Consider the following 22,947-nt stretch of genomic DNA (forward strand, 5'->3'; position numbering starts at 1 on the left):
CTATCTCCCAAGCCTGCCGCTCTCTCCTCTGTATTTGCAGGGGCGTTTATAATAGCCACACGTTATAAGTCACCCGTTGCCCCAGTGTAAAGAACAGTTTAGCTCACTGTATACACATGAGTACTACGCAAATATTTAAAATCATTGTATACTTTATACCTGCAAGTCTAAACTACTCCAGGATGTGATTATTTTTTATTCATGTGTAATTAAAAAAACAAATCATTTATAGCAAAAAGGAGAGAGGACTGTATGTTCAAATATTTGTAGTTGTATCTACATAGTGGAAATATGGGTATTTTTCATTTTCTACGTCTCCACCTTTGTCGTAGTAATTTTACCATTAGGAAAAATAATCAAGAAAGAGTAGACAAAGGGCTTAAGTGATTAAAGGCAAATATGCGAGTTGGATATGGCTTCCCAGACCTTGCCTGTCTGTTGGGCCTGTCACCAGACACTCAAGTCGCTATCAGGAGCACTTTTCACTGTCAAAGTGACTGGCTTTTGTCACAGAATTCTGTGTTATAAAGGGAGGGTACAAAGGATCCAATGCAGTCAGCCGAGCCGGTCCCACTCCTTGGCGGCTCCGCGGCGGGCTCCACATGGGGAACACCATCCGGGCCCTAGTGGCCTTCATCCCCACCGACCGCTGCCAGAATTACGTAGTGGGAGACCTCCGGGAGATGCCGCTGGACCGGATGGTGGATCTGAGCGGGAGCCAGCTGCGTCGCTTCCCACTCCATGTGTGCTCCTTCACCGAGCTGGTAAAGCTTTACCTGAGCGACAACCACCTCCACAGCCTGCCTCCAGACCTAGCGCTGCTGCAGAACCTGCAGATCCTGGCCTTGGATTTCAACAACTTCAAAGCCCTTCCCCAGGTGGTGTGCACCTTGAAACAGCTCTGCATCCTCTACCTGGGCAATAACAAACTCTGTGACCTTCCGGATGAGCTCAGCCTGCTCCAGAACCTCCGTACCCTGTGGCTTGAGGCCAACTGCCTCACCCAGCTGCCCGATGTGGTGTGTGAGCTGAGCCTCCTTAGGACCCTGCATGCGGGGTCCAACGCCCTAAGACTGCTGCCCGGCCAGCTCCGGCGCCTACGAGAGCTCAGGACCATCTGGCTCTCAGGCAACCAGCTCGCTGACTTCCCCCCTGTGCTGCTTCGCATGCCCTTCCTGGAGGTGATCGACGTGGACCGAAACGGTATCCGCTACTTCCCCAGCCTGGCCCACTTGACTAATCTGAAACTGGTCATCTATGACCACAATCCTTGCAGAAATGCCCCCAAGGTGGGCAAAGGGGTGCGCCGTGTTGGAAGATGGGCAGATGAGACGCCAGAGCCTCAGCCCAGAAAAGCTAGGCGACATGCACTGGCCCAGGAAGAGAGTCAAGAGCCATCCGCTCCCCTTCTTCCTCCCAGCTCCTGAATAGCCTCAGATGTAAGCCAGTTAACGATGGCCCAACTGAAGACTTCTTATTAGAATGGAAGAAGTCCCGGATCATCTCATGTAAAGGAATACTAAAAAAAAACCATTTCTGGTCCACTGCACCTCTTCCTAGAGGGAGGTGTGGACTGCAGGGCCTGGAACCCAGTGATTGCCACTCTGAAGCAGCTTCTTCAAACAAGCTTCTTTGAAACACTGAAGAACAAGACGGGCCAGGGCCTTGGGCTTCTTCCACTCTACATTAATGGCTGGCCATGAGGTTGGTGAGTGCTTCAAGCATGGTATTTGTTAAAATAAACAAAAACTATCAGAATGCTCAGGTGGTCTGTCTCTAGCCCCTCCCGCGTATCTATTTCTTTACCATGAATAGTGTCAATATACTGTTATTAATTTGGCTCCTGAAAAGAACACCTCTACCTTGTCAGTCTTGATTCAAAGAAAGCTGTTGTTACAAAGACCTCACTTTTCCAGCACCTACTGGAGAGACAACAGAGAGCCTGAGGCCTCTCCCATCTTGGCCGGTTCCACTCATTTCCTCTATAAGGTCTGACCTAAGGTCTGCTCAGTTTACTGTCATCTGGAAAGTCAAACCTTTATTCCTAGTGCAGCCGTGTGATTCCGGCAGAGTCCAGGCTATCTTCCGGAGCAAAGCCATGCTTCCAGAGAGCCATACTATGCAGAATGTAAAAGTCTAATTGAAACAAGCACTTGAAGTTTGACTTGGAGAAGGTCAATCGAAAGTCTCTTATGTGCAGACATCCTGGCCTTTGATCACAATTTGTTTGGGTTTTTGCTCCTAGGGTCTTTTGACAGTCTACAAACCTAGGTATTTGGGGCATTATTTATGGAAGTATGTAAATTGAGACTTTATTACAAATACACAAATTCTAAATGGCTGTCCATGGATGATCTAATAACCTTTCCGAAACACAAGGACACAAATTGTCATCCTACCTGGACAAACCACATATATTGAACTTTTAGAGCTATGAGGGTATGACCTTCACAAGCATGGTTCTGAAATGACAGAATCCTTCCAGCCACACTGCTGCTTAAATCAGAGGTCCCTGTCACCACCTCCCCATGCAGTACACCTGCAGCCCAGTGATCAGACCACCAAAGATGCCTTCAATCATTAAATATGTACATTTATACTTGTTTTCTATAGTCGATTCTTATTCAGGGTGATTGAAGCCATATACTCAGCTGATGCTAAACACAATTTGCAAACAAGAATTTGCCTTCCAAGCCTCTGCTATAGCACTTTACAGATTGCTTTTTGACCAGTCTTTGCTCTGGAGACGGACAGGCCTATTTTCTCCAGCGTAAGCTGTAGGCTTGAGTTGAAGCTAACTGACCCGAATTCTCAGTAACTGTACTGCATCCAATGTTAAATTACCAACATTTGGATTGCAGCCAAATGGTTTTCTTCTAAATCAGGAAGCTTGCAACAAACATAAGTTTGTCAATTATGGCAGATTTTGCTGCCTACAAATGTTTGCACTGTAGGTTTTCCGTCACTTTTATATGGTAGTTACATTTCTTTTTTAACTCTTTTGAGGGTCTAGGAGATGCTAAGATCAGCAAAATCAGGAAGAATGGCTGAAGCACCAAATATTAACTATTTCACCCCTAGATTTTTAAGTCAGGACACCCCAAGGCCTGGGGAAATCTCTTACAGATCATCCCCTAAACGGGGATGAAGCTAGACAAGCTCCTAACTACTGACTCGCCTGTCCTCACTCCTCCAGAACTTGTGGTGCCAACCAGTGCTGGCTAGATTCCTGCCAACGTGACACGAGCTAGTCATCTGGGAAGAGGGACCCTTCAGCATAGAAAATGCCCCACCAAATCGGCATGTAGCAAGCTTATGGGGCATTTTCTTGATTCACAGTTGATGGGGGAGGAGCCAGCTCACTGGGGAAGGTGCCACCGTGGGCTGGTGGTCCTGGGTGCCGTAAGAAAGCAAAAGCAGTCCTGAGAAGAAAGCCAGTCCGCAGTGCTCCTCCACAGCTTCTGCCTCAGCAAAAATTAATAAAATCACGACTTTAAGTTGTTCGCCTTCCTTGTCCGTGCTAGGAACTTTAAAGTTCTATAGTTAACTGTGATCTACACAAGTTCCCACTTCTAGGTGTAAAATGCACCAATGGAAATTTAGGAAGAGAATGTAAATGCTGTATTCACCACGGATGGCGCTGGAGGTTTTAACAAGAGTATGACTGAAGAGAATAAAGAACAAAAGGCCGCAGGAATCCAGACACTACCAACAGCAGCAGCAAGGTGTTTGGAATCCATCGGCTGAGGTCATAGGAAAGGGAAGTATTGCTCAAACCCATTAGAATAGCCATGGAAGAAGCAAGGCACATATACAGAAAATGGGTCAGTAAGGTTAAGGGGACCAAGTTTGGTTCCCTGCACCCAAGTCAACCACCCGTGACTTCAGTTCTAGGGGGACCCAACTCCTCTGGCCTCCATGAGCACTTGCACCCAAGTACACACATGCCCACACACAATTAAAAATAGACCTTAAAAAGAAATTAAAAGGGGCTGGAGAGATGGTTCAGTGGTTAGAAGCACTGGCCACCCTGACCACTCTTCCAAAGGACCCGGGTTCGATTCCCAGCATCTACACAGCAATTCACAACTATCTGTAACTCCAGTTCCAGAGGACATGGCATCCTCACACAGATATACATAAAGGCAAAACCCCAACGTAACAAAACAAAACAAAAATTAGGAACACATCTCGCGGAGTTGAAGATGCCGAGATGCCTGGGAAGAGAACAGATTTCTCTCCCCACATCCTGCCGGCACATGTGTTAAACCATTAGCAGGTTGGAACTGAGTCAACCACACAAGGTCAATCAGTGTGGCCTTACTGGGTTCTAAACTTTTACCATTTTCTATGCAGTGACATTAATCATTAACAACTCTTTGACGTGCCTATTTGTATTTTATTTATTTGGGGCTGGGCACCACTCACACATGGAGGCCAGAGGACTTGGTCCTCTCCTTCTGCCATGTGGGATCCAGGGATTAAACGGAGGTCCTTCAGCGTGACAGCAAGCACCTTTGCTCACTGAACCATCCTGTCAGCTCCTAACAGACTCCAGATATTAAAATACAGACATAGGAGCTGGAGATGACTAAGTGACCAACTGCTCTAGCAGAGAACCCGGGTTCAGTTCCCAGCACCCACAGTGCTTGACAACCACTTAACTGTTTCAGTGAATCTCATGCCCTCTTCTGACTTCCTGAAGCATCAGACATGCATGTCACACACACACATACATAAGTAACATTCATGCACATAACCCCCACCTCCAAAACAGGTACTTTCTGTGTATTTGTATGCACATCTTAATGCTCACACACGTGAAGACCACAGGCTGACATCAGATGCCTTCCTCTAGGATGCTCCACTCTACATGGGGAAGGTCTCTGACTGAATCTGAAGCCCACCTATGGAACAGGCTACCTATGATTGGCTAACCCCAGGGACCCTGCAGATTCTCGGGTCCTAATGCTCATGTGACTAGTACTTTACTGACTGCACCACTTCTAGCCCTCTGGTACCAACTCTGAAAGCCCTGTCTCCTCTATGAGGCAATTCTGGGGCTGCCAGAGATAGCCAGTTAAGTTTCTTGCTTTTTAGCTTTTTTTAAGGAAAGTTTTATTAGCCGGAAGCTGGTGGCGCACGCCTTTAATCCCAGCACTCGGGAGGCAGAGGCAGGCGGATCTCTGTGAGTTCGAGACCAGCCCGGTCTACAGAGCTAGTTCCAGGACAGGCGCCAAAGCCACAGAGAAACCCTGTCTCGAAAAACCAAATAAATAAATAAATAAATAAATAAATAAAAAGTTTTATTTATGTATGAGTGCTATGTACCTGTATGCTTTTATGGTGGAAGAGGGCATCAGACGTCACTGCAGATGGCTATGGACCACCATGTGGTTGCTGGGAATTAAACCCGGGTCCTCTGGAAGAGCAGCCAGTCCTCTTAACTGCTGAGCCATCTCTCCAGTCCTGCTTTTGAGCTTTCTTAAATTCTGTGGATGCTGCAATATATTAACTTATCTATAAGTCAAACTTAAACTCACTACAAATCTATGCTCATTTCCTTTCTCTACCAAAACAAAAATCCTAACAAAACAACCATAATGAAGTTTAACTGACCCCATTATCTAAGAGAATGTTATCCTAATAAGGTATCAGAGAGAGGCAGACAGTTAAATATGACTTTTTCAAACTTGAACAGAAATTGGAATGTTTATCTAATGTAAGTAAGAAAGGGTACTTACACAGAATTAAATATTAGGTACTATACTTTATGACACTTCTACTTCAAATTAATACGCAGTAAAAGCTATACATGACTGAGTATATACACGGCCCCATCCAAAGCCAAAAGACTAATGTATCCATGTTTAAATCTGACTGGGGCATAATCAAAATAATTATTTCATAAAAGAATAGGTCAATAATTGATTAAGCTGAAACAACTCCACACTGAAATAGTCATTTCTTTTAAGTAGATTTCCAACAGAATATATACAGATCTGTAAGACATTAAGAGTTAATAACTGGATTTTTATTTTAATACACAGTATGAGAAATGAACTTGTAAGTCAACTGAATTGTATGGAAAATGAAATAGCAAATAAATTAGACCCATGTTTAAACAAAAGGTCAGCTAAATATTCAAATTATCATGGACACATCGATTCCACAGTCTTCTTTAAAAGGTTGAAGTCTTTCAAATACAACTCTGCTACGAACTGGTCCAGAGATCAATGCCAATGGGAATGCTTAGCAGGGGTGGTGATCAGGGACACGTTTCCTATAAGGAAAAATCATACAAATAAGAAAAGTAAAGGATGAAAAGTATGGTTTTAACTAGTTTTCCATTCACTACAAATAGAACTAGAACCTTTGTTTACTAAAATCTTTGTAGCTCCATTTCCTACAGGGACTTAACCTCCAACTTAATAAGCATTCACTCCCCAAAAAAGATGAATCTAGTTTTTGCTTTCTTTTCTTATAATAGCTCCGACTGTCCTTGAACTTGCTATGTAGACCAGGCTGGCCTTGAACTGACAGAGATCCACTGGCCCCTGCCTCCTGAGTTTTAGGATTAAGAGCGTGCGATACCACCTGCCATATTTTTTCCTCTGAAGACCAGATCTTGCTGTATATCCTAAGACTAGACTTGTAACATGCAATCCTCCTGCCTCAGTCTCCCCAATAATACACTATCACTTGGCTTTATTCATGTTTTTGAGTAATCTAAGTACTAAGAAAGTTTACCAAATTAGCCAGACAGCATTAAACAAAGCCATAGAATGACAACAAACAGGGCTTCTAGATGACACCCTACTCAGGAGCACAACTGCCAACAGAAAAGCTAGAGACTGAGCAGATTATGACTTGGTATGCCAACAATCATGGCTTCTATCTCCAATTCTCTGGCGACCATACAGTGATTGGCGCTATAAGAATCTTTTGCAAAGAGACAGGAGGAATATCAGTGAACTCTTTAACGCCATATCTGTTAGTAGAAAATTTTTTAACAAAGTATATGCATCTATGCATGTATATATGTATATGTATGTGTACACACATGTACATACACAATGCATTTAAAAATTATATAATGGGGGAAATACAGCAAGTATTTTAAAATCCCTGGTATGTCAGATTCAGGGACAGTAAACCACCATCCCCAGGAATTCTCACAAGTTTCAAAATTAGAGAATTTTAAACATAATTCTAAAAATCTTCCACTTAGCTATTTGGACATTACAGGCACCCACACTTCCTCTTTGCTTTCACATGACCCCTCAAAACCACAATCTACTTCATTTCCCCTTGACTTTTCTAAACTTACTACAGAATGAATTTGATCTCTGCCATTCCACTAACACCACGTGTCAAAACTAATGATGCTGAAGTCCATTTTTTTAAGGGATTCACTTATGTGCATGTACACCTTTATGCCAGAAGAGGGCACCAGATCCTATTAGAGATGGTTGTAAACTGGGAATTAAACTCAGGACCTCTGGAAGAGCAGCCAATGCTCTTAAGCGCTGAGGGGATAGATCATCTCTCCAACCCTGAAATCCAGTTTTTATTTTTTTTTTATTTTTTGGTTTTTCGAGACAGGGTTTCTCTGTGGCTTTGGAGCCTGTCCTGGAACTAGCTCTTGTAGACCAGGCTGGTCTCAAACTCACAGAGATCCGCCTGCCTCTGCCTCCCGAGTGCTAGGATTAAAGGCGTGCGCCACCACCGCCCGGCTGAAATCCAGTTTTTAAAGAGTTACTGTTCCTTGACCTATTGTCTTTCTGGCAGGTTGTTCTTCTTCCTAAGTATTCCTTTCACCTGGCATCTTCAGTACATGTTTACTTGGCATTCCTCTCCTCCCACCCAAGAGCAACAGAACCAGTTAAATATGAATTGAAATTTCTAAATTTGTGAGCTCAAATAAATCCTTTGTACCTTCCATCAGTTTTGACAGAGCAATGCAAAACAGACAGATGCACTTCATGTAAAAGTTTCTAGAGTATGGCCCTGTAAAAGAGACCTGCACAGTGGGTGTTTGAGAATGCCTGGGTGAGCCATGTGGGGGGCAACCACCTATAATCTCAGCACGTGAAGCTCAGGGAAGCGCATTCTAAGTCCGAATCCAGCCCAGGTTATACAGCAGGACTACCTCTAAAACCAGAACCACCCACATGCATCTACGTGGAAGTGCATCCAGGAAGGCAAGCAACATGACCACACCCTGGTAAAAGGACAGCAGGCAGCCACAGCTCCCTGATACCTTAACAAGCCTGGCTGCTCTGTGACTTCCAATCCCCTTATGTCCCTGGCTGTCCATACCTAGTTCCTGTGATCCCTTATTTCAGATAATTTGCACAATACTCTACTAAAAATTGACAGTTCCTTTAAATGTGGTCATCAAGTACATAATGCTCCCTGATTTTGTCTCACACACGCTTTCCCAAGGATGCCAAGGGCTCTTGTACCTCGGCGCTGCTTTGATGATGTTGTCCACGCGGAGAATCACCTCTGCCGCTTCAGCTGCACTCAAAAGAACCTGCCGCTTCACCTGGAAGCTCTCTGTGATGCCCAGTACTGCCATATCTCCGATGGTACCTTCCTTCATATCTGAAAAAACATTACAGTTACTGTTTAACAAGCAAGGTATTAAATCATCTCTAATAACTTGTAATAACACTAAGCCTGTTACTGTACCTAACTACCTGGCATAGTTAGCAGATATAAAAGCATTCAAAGAAAACCTTCAAAAAAATTTTTTTTCCAATTGTAGGGGCTGGATCAAATTACTCAGTGGTTAAGAGCAATTGCTGTTCTTACAAACAGCCTGAATTCAGTTCCCATCACCCATGTTGGGAAGCTCACAACCTCTTCTGTTCTCTCAGGGTGCGCTTATATACACTCCTGTAACACACACACCATACCTAAAATTTTTTAATTGTGCTGAGCATATGATTCAGTGGGTGAATGTTTGCACACTGAAAAACTAAGGATCTGAGTTTGAATCCCCAACACGCACACAGAACATCTGGGCACAGCTGCCAGGTGCCTCTAAAGCCAGGACTGGGAGGAAAGGGGGAAGAGACGCAGTGCTGTCTCCATCAAGAGCTCCCTGACCATTCAGTCTAGCAAAACTGGAAAACGTCAGTGAGCCCCTGACTCAAGGTGGAAAGCAACAGAGGTAGGTGTACTACACCTTCTTCTAAGGCGCCCATAGGTACGCATGCATTTAAAACACATACACACAAATACCCAACACTGGGGGTGCAGGAAGTCAATACTAATGATCTATATTCACAGAGGGCAATGATATCAAATAAAAACTTTTACAGAGACAGATAGCAAAATGGCTTAACAGGTAAAGGTCCTGTATTATCTCCCTGAGTTTGAGCCTCAGGACTGAGAACCAACTTCGTCAAGTTGTCCTGACCTCTATATCTAGTGCTGTGGAATATGAACACACAGTTGTGCACACACACTCGTAAATCCCAGCACTTGGGAGGCAGGTGGAACTGAGCTCAACACTGGCCTGGTCTACACAACGAGCTCCAGTTAGAGAAGGCAACACAGTGAAACCATGACTCAGCAAAAGGGGGATGGGCGAGATGGATCTGCCGTTAAGAACACTAACTGCTCTTCCAAGGGAGCCTGGTTTGATTCCCAACACCCATGTTAAGGTTCACAACAGTCTCTAGCTGCAGGGGATTTCATGCCTTTTGGCTTCTGAGGGCTTCTACAAGGCACCACGCCCACATGTGTTAGCTTGTTAACTACTTTATTTATATATTAGAGGTTTACATTCAAAACTGCACCGGTTTGTTATGAAATTAGAAACTAACACTGCTAAGAGTTTACACTTAAGAATATATGCTCTACTCACATGTCCTAATACCAAACTCTTAATCTTTTGAGTAGTTTTTATACCTCTTACAGCAATGCTATGAATACAAAATTAAAATATTAATTACAAAAACAATTAGCATTGCCACCTTTGATGCAGTTAGCATAAAAATTGTAAAGACACAGACACACACAAAAACAAACAAGAAAAGAAAAAATTCCTATTGAACGAATGATGAGGGAACTGTTGCCTTGCTAAACAAAATTATGTCCAATTGCCGTCTACACATTTGTTTATATGTACGGATTAGTGCTGCCCCGCAGCCTTATTCAGGAAAGCTTGGGTGTGCAGTGGATGCCAGTTAGCACAGAGACTCATAACTGGTTCAGTACAGAACGGGGCAGAGCGGGTGAAGAGTCACAGGGCAACGAGGAGGGTGGTGACTCGGCCAGCGCGCCTGTGACGGCACAGCTGCGCAGCCACCTGCAGGCCGCTAACACCCCATCCGACAGGCCGTCAATGGCTGCCGGAGAAGGGTGAGTTATGTTCTTCAGGGTATAGTCTCTGATAAGGTGCCTTTTTGCAAGTACATAACCCTCCACCCATGGAAGCGGGGAAAGGGCTTTGGGAACATGGGTTCGGTGGAAGGAGTTAAGGTGTTGAGAACGAAGGGAAGGGGAATATGACCAAGTGCATCACATATGTATGGTTTGTGTGTATAAACATTTTCTTTAATTGAAGAAAATTACTTTAAACAGTGATTACAAAAGTCCACTTGACTTCTTACCCAGCCCAGCAGTTGTGCGGCCTTCACTGTGAGCAGCTCGGAGCTGAGCCACCAGATCTGCACTGTCGTAGCCCGCGTTGTCAGCTATGATGGTTGGCAGCTACAATATAAAAATGAAAAATAACCACCAAGGACTAGTCATTGTCTGGATGAATACGCCATTACTGGCTATCTCTTTCTTACTAACTGTTCATAACCGAGCATAAAATGTACAATCAAAATATATAACACTGCGAACGACTTCAGTTTTGCAAAAAGCAAGGAAAATATCATCTTTTTGTCTAGGGCAGAAAAATATACCCAGTTTAAAATAATCAACTCCATGAAAATTATGTTTAGATCCCTTTTCATAGTTACCATTCTCAAGGCTTTAGCAAAAGACTCCATTGCTACAGCTTCTTTTCCTGGTGTTTTACTGGCAAGTTTTGCCACAGCATGAGCCATCACCATCTCAGAACAACCTATAAATTAAAATCCAAAAACTACTATTATGTGGTCTGCTATCTCCAGAACTATGAGTTACTGGCTTCCCTAATATCTGTCATTTTAAAATCAAAGGCTAACATGAGTGGTTTCTACAAGAGCCAGTACATCCACTTGTAAGTCACATCATACATCAAGGAACCAAATGCTCACCTCCTCCATACACTGTCCTAGGATCTTTCACAGTCTGGGCAAGAACACAAAGGGCATCATGCAAAGACCTCTCCGCTTCATCCAAAATCTGTTGCGTGGCACCACGAAGTACGATGGTACAAGCCTCACCTAGCAGTAAATACAACATTCACAAGTCAGCTACCACCTAGTCACAGGCCACACAGCCATTTGCATCCCATTACTTATGTAGGTGATGACTATGACTGGGTTTTGGTACCAATGTCTTCCACCATGCGAGGCTTTCTCTGCAAAAATCCATGTTCATATAAGTGTTCTAAGTTATAAAGAAAAATCTACTAAATGCACACATTTCAAAAAGGCACAGCAAGTATCAACTTAAGACTTTGAGACACTGGAACAAAACATAAAATAGGCCCTCTCAAAATTTATTTTATATTTGTCCTTATAACATACATGCACCTCAATTATTAATCTTTGTGTCTATGTGGGGGGGGGAGGTGCATGTGTGCATGGTACTCAGGTGGAAATTGGCTCTCTCCTACCATGTGGGTTCCAGAGAAGGAACGAGGTCATCACACCTTCACCCAGTCATCTCATCAGCCTATAGAATGTGTTTTAGTACCACAGTAACCTTTCTTTTGCTTCAAGATGCCAGCAAGGACTTAGGTACTCAAGCCAAAATTTACAGTCAGTCAACTCACCAAGGGCAACCCCAGAAAAGTGGATAAGTTTGTCTTCTCCAATCATGACTTCTTCGATTAGTTTGCAGCTTCCAAGCTTCACCAGCTCTGGGTGATCAAAGGTGGAGGCAATCTCACCACCTATGAAAAGAAACACATTACAGGGCATGGGGTTGCACACCTTTAATTCCAGCACCAGGAAGGCAGAAGCAGGCGGATCTGAGAGTCTGAGGCTGTTACTAGACTGATTCACCTATTTAAACATTTTTACCATTCAGAAAGTTAAAAACTTAGAAAAGCTATGTTTAAATTAAAGCACAAGGCACATACTTCCCTCACCCTGAAAGGCACAAAGTCTTCACTAACGGTCACTGTAACTTTACCTCACACGGGGCACAGAGTTTAAATATTCAGCAAAACAAACAGACTAGTTACAACTCAAGACACCTCTTTTAAGTACGAATTTGTTTAGAATATTTCTAGAAAGTGAAGTCTTTATATTTGTGTAAAAGAACTAGTCTTGAAACACAACAAAAAGAACTCTATAGCCATGGCAAACCTTGCACATATAAAAATTGGTATACACCTTAAACATTCGTGAACTGAAACACAAATGTGCAACTTTTTAAAAATGAAAATGACAGAAGTAGAAAATTCTCTGAGTCAATGCAATAGACCAGTGAAAATGCAAGTCGGCCAAAAATACTGTCTAAAGTATCTTCACTCTGTTTACGAGGCAATCATATCTAGTAAAAATGAATTCCATGTTTAGACTTGGGTCTAAACATGAATGGATGATCAAATAGTTCATTCACATCCCCCAAAATCCAGAATCTGAGAAGCTTTTGAGTACCAAGCATTTCTAAGAAAAAAATATTTTTCTTATAATGGGACCAGCCAGCAAGATAGAAGGTAAAGGCACTTGCCATTAAGATTCACATGGTTAAGAGGGGAGAGTCAGCTCTATAGAGTTGTCATCTGATCTCCACATGCAAGCAACGGCAGCACAATTCTTCAAACAAATATAACTAAATTAAAGGTATAATTCAGAGTGTGTGTGTATATATGTATAGGTTTCCCTCCCCTTTAGTATATAGTCTTAGTTCTTTAAGAGATTTCTTATTCTCAACAATGCATTGCACAGTAATAATAAATACAAGAATGGTAATTATACTTACTAGAAACTAATGTCTTTTTCCATACCTGTGACAAGAGCTAGGCGTTCCACACCTGCAAAATCTGCATGCTCAATAGCCATGACACCAGCAGCACCAAAGAGTTGTTCAGGGTAATTATAAATTAACTGTCTGCAAATAAAATACACAAGAACATTCTGCTCAAAATGGGTACTTCTGATGATGAAGTACATTGGAATGCAAACCTATGAGCATTTTTACTTCACCAGAAGTTTAAAAAAGACAAAACAAAGCAGCCTATGCTCAATATGCTCTATGATCTATGCTCAATACTAGGGTCTCAAGTGATAGGAGAGAGTGCACTCCCACAAGCTGTCCTGACCACACAGCATAAGCAGAAATTAAAAACGAAACAACCCGAAATCAGTCATCTACAGCAATGAAATGCTAAAAAATCTTCAATGAAATTATTTCTACCTAAGTCTTCCCTTAAGAGATTTGTTTCTCAGGTTCCAGCTAAAGTCAACGGAAATCAGAAATTCCAAAGAGAAGCAATTCATCATATTTTACATATTTACGTCATTCCCTGAGTATCCGGAAGAAATCTGACATGGCTCTACTCTGTCCCACAAGTGAACCCACAACAGTATGTTCTTCTGCCAGCTAGTCACTCAGTGATCCTCTCCGTTAGAAGATCGATGTCACCATACTGCGAGTATTCAACACTACCATAACCTTACATTAAATGACAATACCCAATCAAATCAGCCTCACTTCACCTACCACACCAAGCACTGTATCCTTTTATCATCAAATGAAAATAAATGTATTCGGGCTGAAGAGATGGCTCAGAGGTTAAGAGCATTGCCTGCTCTTCCAAAGGTCCTGAGTTCAATTCCCAGCAACCACATGGTGGCTCACAACCATCTGTAATGAGATATGGTGCCCTCTTCTGGCCTTCAGGCATACACGTAGACAGAATGTTGTATACATAATAAGTAAATAAATAAATATTTAAAAAAATAAATATTCAATAAAGTACTGAGACCAGCAAGAGGGACTGAGGAATCTTAGAACATGTAAACTTGCCTTTAATCTAGCAGTCCATTAAGTGTATGTATGTCTTAGCTGAGGGCTTGAATTGCAACAATCTGTAACTACGTAAACCATACACAGCAGTTTCTAACATTAAGTAATTTGATAGAAAATAGTTTTCATGAAAAAAATAACTTAAGAGCTTGTTAAAAACAGCACAAGCAAACACAGACCTGTTAATGAAGCAATTTATTCCATGCTTAAGAATACGTTCAACTTTCTCCTTCATCTTTTCCTTTTCTGCATGTTCTATTTCTGCAACCTTTGCTGTGGAATCAACTCTTACCCGAGAGCCAAATATCTAAGATGAAAGACATAAACGCAGAGTTAAGTTTCATTCCTTTTTCACGTTCCAGTAACACAGTGTATCATTTTTATGAACACACATATCAAAGTATATATGGGTGTAATATTTTAAAGATTCTAAGTTGTTTAATGTAACCGACTCCTGAGTTAACAGCAACCAGCATTAGAATTTCAGGAAATATAGCCACATACTTTTATTTTGTCTGTATCCATTCCAGTATTTGCAATAAGAATCTTAGCATTTTCAATTCTCTTTGGTTGATTTACTCCAATTTTTTTATCCAATAGAAAACCTATTAACAAACATAAAAATGGTGATTAATACCTTAAGGATATACTAGTAAACCTGCAAAGTTATCTGTGTTACTAAATTAGTAATTCAAATAATGCATTTTAAAGTTCAATGTACATGTTCCCAGAATCTTAAAAGCATTCCATTATAGCAGTGTTCATAAACATCAACTCATTATTTAAAATAAATTTAAAAGCAGAATGCGACGGTCTGGAAAGATGACTTAAAGAGTACCTGCTGGCTTTGCAAGGGACCTGGGTTCAATTCCCAGCACCCACAAGGTGGCTCACAACCATCCATAACTCCAGTTTCAGGGGCTCCAATGCCCTCTTCTGACCTCCAAAGGCACTAGGCACACACATGGCACTGATATTAATGTAGGCAAAACACTCATACACATTAATAATGAAGTATATAAGTAACTGTTAAAAGAGAATACACACAAGGGAATACTACAGCATTAGCAGAGAAACAAAACACACCACCTGGACACTTATTTCATATTCATACAACAGACCAGAGTCTACTGAATATAATGTAAAAAATTTTTCATTTTTACTAGCTTAAAACCAACAAGACAAAACAAGCAGTGAAGAGTGGGAATCAAAGGATAGTGCTATGAATTGCTATGCCTTTCAAAATAACTCCATCTAGCCCAGCATAGTGGTGTGTGCTTTTAATCTCCAACTAGGGAGGCAGAGGCCGGGACAGTCAAGAAAACTCCACGTAGTAGTAAAATAGAAACAACACAGACAAACCTGGCCCTGATCTATGCAAAGCATGTGTAACTAGAGGTAGATCTTAATTACCAGCCTAGCTTTGTTGACTGGATACCATCATATGCTAATAATATTGACCATCTTCATAGGCTTCTTTCAGATACGTAAGAAACTTAGCTCATTAATTCCAACTTGTGCTTTCTGCTCTATTCAGATTAATCTTGTCCTCAGCAGATCATCATTACAAGAACTAAAGGATTAAAGTTCCAATTACAATTCCTGGCACAGAGCACATATACAAGGATGGGGAGCAGCAAGCTCCCCCCACCTGCCAGGCCATTAGAAGCATTAGAGCCCCTGCATATCAATGTAACCAAAACATTTTCAGAATTGCATAAACAAATGGCATAAAACACACAGCAAAACCAGGATTTCAAATCACGTGTAGCTTCAAAGCACAGCTTGACTTTTCTTACTCCTTTTAAGACAATGCCTACACAGTCCATGGTCCTTTTGAAAATATAGACACTGAAAAACCTATGCCCTGCAAACCACACTATTAAGAAAAAAAAGCATCGCCCAAGACTTAGTCCTCAAAAACTACAGTCCTATATATTAACTATACACAATTATTTGTCAGTTAAAGAAACTTTGAAAACACTTTTTCTTAAAACAACAGAAAGCTGAGAGAGAGAGCAGACACGAAGAGCACTTGTTACTGTTGCAGAGGACCTGAGTGTGGCTCACACCAGTCTGTAACTGCACCTTGAGCAAAGCTACCACCTCTGGCCACCCACATGCACACACCCACACAGACACAAACAAGCATATGACTAAAAACAATAATCTTGTAAACAAAACGTTTTCTAGGGCTAATGATGTAATGTAGTTCAGTTAAGACTGCTCACTTAGCACTCACGAAGTCCTATCTAGATGGATCCCATACTGCACAAATCAGTACAGTTTGGAGACAAGGGCAGAAGGAACAGCAAATTCAAAGCAAACAAAGGCTACAAAAGACTATCTTTAAAAACAAGTACCAAGTTTGTGATGGTGGCAAATGCCTTTAATCCCAGCATTAGGAAGGCAGGGGCGGGCAGGCAAGGCAGGCGGATCTTTGTGAGTTTGGTTAGACTGGTCTACAGAGCTAGTTCCAGGACAGCTAGGGCTGTTTACATAGAGAAACCATCTTGAAAAACCAAAAACCACCAAGCAACAAAGCTGGGCAGTAGTAGTGCACGCCTTTAATTCCAGCACTCGGGAGGCAGAGGTTCAAGAATCTCTTGGTTTGAGGCCAGCCAGGTCCATACAGGGAGTTCCAGGACAGTCAAGGCTACACAGAAAAACCCAGTCCTGAAAAACCTAAAAATAAACCAACAAAAAAATTAGTAGCAAGGTCTGCAGAGATGACTCAGCAGTTAAAGAGCACTTGCTGCTCGCCTGCTGCAGACCTGGATTTGGTTCTCAGTACTCAAACGGAGGTGCACAGCCGTCTTTACTCCAGTTCCAGGGATTCTGGTGCCTTCTGAACTCATGGGCACTAGTCATGCATGTGGTGCACATACATGTAAGCAAAAGACTTACATATATGTCTAAAAATTTTCAATAAAAAATGATAAATGCCACACCAAAGTCATAAAAATTAATCAAGCAAAACCCTTTGATCAACAACCTGCTAATTAAATGATTTGACTTATCCAGACTGTGCTTGAAAAATACATGTAATCCTGAAAAAAAAAATAGCACTGAAAACAGCTTTTGGTAAAGCTATCATTTCTCTATTAGACAGCAAATGACTCCACATGTGAACTCTAGAAGCTAAGATGCTGCTGATAAAGTGTGGAAGATGAAGAATACTGTCAACACTACCAATTGACTAAAATGTCAAAACAGTTGCAACGTGAATGGTTCTTAAAGACAAGCTGTTAAGCAGGAATGGATGGGAGCCAACCAAATCTTTTCCATATCTGGTGCACATACATACCTTCATCTAAATAGGAGTCTGCCAGACTCCCACCGAGTTTCTTGATGACATGAATGGCCTCCAGATTACCAGAACCCTTCAGTCTGAGAACAGCCTCTACAGCTAACTGAGTAAAGTGGTCCTTGTGATGAGTAAGGAGCTTTGAGGATAATGTCGTTCCTGCAATATTCATTAAATCTTGCCGGAATCTGACTTCATCAGAACTAATGGAACCAATCAAAAAAGAAAGCCCACCTGTTATTGAAATTATTCAAACATTAAGCATAGTTTAATTTTCAAAATTTACCTAAGTACTCAACTCTAACCAGACCTCGAATGTCAGCAAAATCAGGAAACATGTAAACAATGGGACACCATGTTTCCCATCAAACTGCCAAACAGGGTGAAGCATAAATAAGCAAGACTATCGTATGTTGTCAAGAATGTGGGGGAAACAACCAATTGCGACATACTCAGCACAAATAGAAATCATTTCTGGCTGGGCGGTGGTGGCACACATCTTTAATCCCAGCACTCGGGAGGCAGAGACAGGTGAATCTCTGAGTTCAAGGCCAGCCTGGTCTACAGAGCGAGTTCCATGGCAGGCTCCAAAGCCACATAGAGAAACCCAGTCTTGACAAACAAAACAAAAAAGAAATCGTTTCTGGAGATTTGGTAATATACGTAAGAGTAAACTAAATCATATACATACGTTTGGACTCAGCAATTCCACTTCCAGAAATATTTCCTGGGCAACAAATTTCCCACATTAAAAAGCTAAAACTCTTTTTTTCCCCCATAAAGCTAAAACTTTTCAAAAAAGACATTTCTCCAAGGGCAGACAGTATAAGGAAATTTTATCAGTCATGTACCAAAGCACCTAACTGATATCGCAGAGAATGTAAATGCATCAACATCCTTCAGGAACACATTATTACCCAGTTTAAAAGATTAAAAAATCATGCATGGAAACACATGCCTGTAATCCCAGCACTCGGGAGACAGAGGCAGGTGGATTTCTGTGAGTTTGAGGCTCAAGAGAGCTACACAGCAAGACTAGAGCAGAGAAGGCTGAGGTGAAGAATCAGTTTCAATCAGTGCTAGCTGAGATTACGAAGGCTATCTAGGCACACTCGTGTATGTTTCTCCTCGTCCTCTAGATTAGACTTTCCCAACAGGATCTTGGTGTACCCACCCATGATCAACAGCAGAGCTCAACAGCGCCTCTCTGGCAGCCCTGGTGGCTTCTCTCCAGCCTGCGATGATGGTCTGTGGATGTATCTTTTTTGCAATTAGAGATTCTGCTTCCTGTCAAAAAAAAAAGGTATACAAATAAAAGTAATAAAGGATTGGATCACTTCAACTGCTCAAAATCAGTCAAATGATGAGGAGGAAGTGTGGACCGGCTCTCACCCGGAGGAGTTCCGCTGCTAAAACAGTAACAGAGGTAGTGCCGTCACCAACTTCATCATCTTGAACCCTGGACATATCTAGGGAAAGAATAAAATTATCTCTCCACATCCCTAAATTCTTTAAAACACCCACAACAAATCTAAATCCCACTTATCGGTTGCTCCATACCTGACTAAGTTTGAGAGACCTTTAAGTTTCAAATACTATAGCTTGAGTATGTCCTCCCCAAGTTCATGGAAACTTAATCCCTTATCTTTCTTCTCACCCATATTATGACACAGCAAGCATCTCACTGACAGGACCCACTGGTCTTGAACTTCACAATTTAGACAAACAGCTTGTATCATTTAAAAACTACCTAGTTTGTGGCTGTAGCAGCCGCAAAGGGTTGATACTTCTGAAATTCATTTTTTTTATTTATTATTTTTTTTTTTTTTGATTTTTCGAGACAGGGTTTCTCTGTGGCTTTGGAGCCTGTCCTGGAACTAGCTCTTGTAAACCAGGCTGGTCTCGAACTCACAGAGATCCGCCTGCCTCTTGAAATTCATTTTAGTAATGGCAAATGATGGCTATCATTTGAACAGTTTAGATCTAGAGACTCACCAACTAAAACTTTGGCTGCTGGATTGTCAACACCAATGTTTTTTAGAATGGTGGCGCCATCATTGGTTACCATTAGCGAGGCATCTCGTCCACTGCTTAGAAGAATTTTGTCCTGAAAGGAAATGTATTTGTGTCAAATTGAAGTACTGAAAAATACCTGGAGTCAGTAACTGCACTCAGCTGTCCACTGCTCACACAGTAACACTCTGGATGGACATTTGGCCACCAAGTGTTTTCAATGCACATATCCTACAACCAAACCTCAATGTTTGCTCAAAAACTTAGAAGTACAGGTAACACAAACTATCTTTCTTACAGCACCATGACAGACAACGATGGAAACAAATGTCCAGGAACAAAGTTAAAAGCAAACCCCAGAATATGATACTGTGGTTAAAAGGAATACAACATATTCTTTTTTTTTTTTTTGGTTTTTCGAGACAGGGTTTCTCTGCAGCTTTAGAGCCTGTTCTGGAGCTAGCTCTTGTAGACTAGGCTGGTCTCGAACTCACAGAGATCTGCCTGCCTCTGCCTCCCGAGTGCTGGGATTAAAGGCGTGCGCCACCACCGCCAGGCATAACATATTCTATGCTAACTAAAAGATCAGTTAAAAAAAATTGGCAACTGGGTTATCAGCCCCCAGAGGAAGTGCGACTAACACAGGGTGCTGAGGACAGGCTCAAAGAAAGCAGTGGAGGCCCTGAAGGAGGTTACCAGGGAAGCTGAGTTTACTGACTGACCCTGACCAGAGGAGGGGGAAAGGGATGGGAGGGGGAGGGAAGGGAAGAGAGAGAGACACACACAGAGAGAGACACACACACACACACACAGAGAGAGAGAGAGAGAGAGAGAGAGAAGGGGAGAGAGTCAGAAAGAAGAAATAGCTTGGGTTTAGTTATGTCTTGTAATTGGCAATGTAGGATTTGTTCAGAGTGTTTGATATCTAAGGTTATCTGGACAGTTGATGAATTTAGTAGAGTCAGTTGGCAGTAGGTATTCAGCAATCATTTGGGCAGAGGAAAAGTAGGAGTGTGAGAAAAGATTTATGTGGAATAAGTGATCCTGAGAGATGAATATTGATAACGGAGGGGGTCAGTGTGATGTGGCTGTCTGACAGAAGGAGCTGCCATCCCTGTAAGTGTAGGCAGCAGCAGCTAGAGAACCCACTTCTGTATGAGGGATGGAGGGAGGACGCCTTTGAAAGTTTTTCTGGTGGGAGTGTAAGAGGATCTGGGGCAGAAAGGAGAATGTGAGGGCAAAGCGTAAGGAAGTATGGAGGGACTAAAGGGAGGGTAGGAAAGGGATGTGAAGGGTGAGATTTCAATGAGAAGGTTGGTGAGATAAAGCCTGAGACAGGGGAAAGGACAGCAGAGTCCTTTGTAAGTTAGGAGTGGAGGGAGAGTGTGGTGGGCGGGGACGGTGAGAGTGGATCCCAGAGTTTGTCAGAAGGCAACAGCGCAGCCGAGGTCAGTCATGAAGGGTACTATACAGTGTTCTGGAGAAGCCTAAGTGACGGGGGCAAAGGCCAGCCTTAGGCAGTGCCTGTGTATTTTGGAAGGGTGAGGATGAAAAGGTTTGTAAAGGTTAGCCTCCAGAGGGCTGGAGCAGAAAGAGAGAACATTTTAGGGATTGTTTGTGGGTGGGAGGACAGGTAAGGCTATAAAAACAGTTTATGCGTGTAAAAGAAAGAACAAACTCTTGAAATTTAAAATAGGACACTAGAAAACAAGCACACACCAATAGCACACGCACATAAACAAAAACAGCATCTGCTATTTTAAAAATGTGTTTTGAAAATCTAGGACAAACTTTTCCATAAGTGATCAGAATATAGAAGCAGGTTTTGCATCTAAATGGTGACACTTATTGCCACTGGAGAGTAACGATTGGGGATGGTGATACAGGAAGAGGACTTTTTATAATGTAATGTTTTGGACTGCAAAACATAAAAAAAAAAAAAAGGGTTACTAACTACATTTATACTAAAGGCTTTAAACAATTTTTAAAACTTTTATTTTTTTGGTCGGCCGCCTCGACATAAGACCACATCTCAGGAAAGTAAAGAAAACTAGAAACAAACAAACAAAAAAAACCGCCTTCTAAAAATTTCCGCTTTTTCTTACCATGCCCTTCGGGCCCAAAGTGCTCTTCACCAAGTCTCCAATGGCGATGGCACCAATAAAGGATGACTGAAAAGAGAGAAACCAGAGTGGGCAGTCAAGACTTAACTGAAGATGGTAAAACATGAAAAGTAACAATTTTGTCATTTGTAAGAGGCGGGGCGGGCTTACCAGGCGCGCGGTCTCGGCTCTCTCTTCATCAGCTCCAGCCTTGAAGATATTCACAGGTGCAAGGGAAAGGGAGGCCTAGAAGGGGAAACCGAGACACTCCGTTTGAATGCCTGTACTCCTTCACACGTTTCTGGGGCCTCTCGCTAGACTGGGAAGTAGATTACCCTAAAGGAAAATTCATTTACAATCTAATTTCTGGAGTCCGTCTTGGGAATGGGAATTTATTTCAATCGCGAGAGTTAGAGGTGGGCGCCAGGAATAAATCAACTGACTGGTGGGTACGGCAAAACGGAAGGCGACATTAAGGCGGAGGCCGGCAGCGGCCGAGGAACAGGGGCACCAACCACCACGAAACACCCTCCCATGTTCCACAGGCTTACGCCGCCACCCGCCCTTCAAGCCCCGCCCCGAGGAGGGCGGGGCTGAGAAGAGTGCTAGAAACTTCTTCGTTGGGGGTGAGTCCCGGGGGTCGTCGGGGACCCCTAACCACGAAGAAGCCTAATTGTAGAAAGAGATGCTGGTTTAGGGCGCATCCTCCCGTCGCGCCCCCCGACCCCCGTGGAGAACTCGGTCTGCGGATCGCACGCAGGCCTCACCCCGGCCCGGGCCATGTGCGAGCGGCCCAGAGGACGGCCGCAGGGAGCCTGCGACCCCGGTCAGACAAGGGGAGCAGCGGGGGCACCGGCCACAGCGGGGCCCGGGCAGGAGCACAGGTCGTGGGCCGGAAGCTAGGCTCACCATGGTTCCGACGAACTCAGCACAGAGATAATCCCTCGCGAGCCGCGCCGGGAAGACGGCAGGAGAAAGGAAGGTGGAAGTGACGACACGCGCTACCGCAGGGGGCGGGGCCGAGCGCGCAGGGTTTCCGCCCGCCTCGCCGCCAGGCTCCCGCGGTCGTGGGCTGGGCCGGAAGCGCCGCTCGCCGTGGAGGGGGCGGAGCCTAGGCCTTAGCCACGCCCATCGAGGGCGTCACTGAGATGTGGGAGGGGCTAGGGGCGGGCTGCTTTAGATTGAGTAGAACGCCGGGACAAAGAGACCGTGTACCGCGCGGGTTGCCACAGAAACCTTGTTCCTGCTTACGTATACTTTTAAGGTCAGATGTACAGTTTCAAGTGTTGCACACTAATCATTTCCATCATTTACTCTCCCTGGAAGCAACCACTCGATTTTTCGTGTTCCCACCCCCCCCTTTAGGGGGTCTAT

The 22,947-nt window shown here is 43.1% G+C and overlaps 2 protein-coding genes across 2 annotated transcripts; one reads left to right on the forward strand and one right to left on the reverse strand.

Annotated features, from left to right (window-relative positions):
* Nucleotides 1-602: 602 nt before the first annotated feature.
* Nucleotides 603-1,427, forward strand: Lrrc10 (leucine rich repeat containing 10). Its single transcript, XM_038314370.1, has one exon. It carries the CDS (start codon nucleotides 603-605, stop codon nucleotides 1,425-1,427), a length of 825 nt encoding a protein of 274 aa, XP_038170298.1.
* Nucleotides 1,428-6,012: 4,585 nt separating this feature from the next.
* On the reverse strand, nucleotides 6,013-22,590 carry Cct2 (chaperonin containing TCP1 subunit 2). The gene is made up of 16 exons (XM_038314968.1): nucleotides 22,483-22,590; nucleotides 21,745-21,819; nucleotides 21,577-21,642; nucleotides 19,454-19,565; nucleotides 18,851-18,927; nucleotides 18,633-18,745; nucleotides 17,459-17,661; nucleotides 14,656-14,756; nucleotides 14,331-14,458; nucleotides 13,130-13,233; nucleotides 11,948-12,067; nucleotides 11,265-11,393; nucleotides 10,986-11,089; nucleotides 10,629-10,728; nucleotides 8,469-8,610; nucleotides 6,013-6,283 (listed from the first exon to the last, which is right to left on the reverse strand). The coding sequence occupies exons 1-16, from the start codon at nucleotides 22,483-22,485 to the stop codon at nucleotides 6,253-6,255; spliced, it is 1,608 nt and encodes a 535-aa protein (XP_038170896.1). The 5' UTR covers nucleotides 22,486-22,590; the 3' UTR covers nucleotides 6,013-6,252.
* Between the last annotated feature and the right edge of the window lie 357 nt (nucleotides 22,591-22,947).

The sequence above is a fragment of the Arvicola amphibius genome, chromosome 17, assembly GCF_903992535.2.
Source record: "Arvicola amphibius chromosome 17, mArvAmp1.2, whole genome shotgun sequence".
Classification (NCBI taxonomy): domain Eukaryota; kingdom Metazoa; phylum Chordata; class Mammalia; order Rodentia; family Cricetidae; genus Arvicola; species Arvicola amphibius.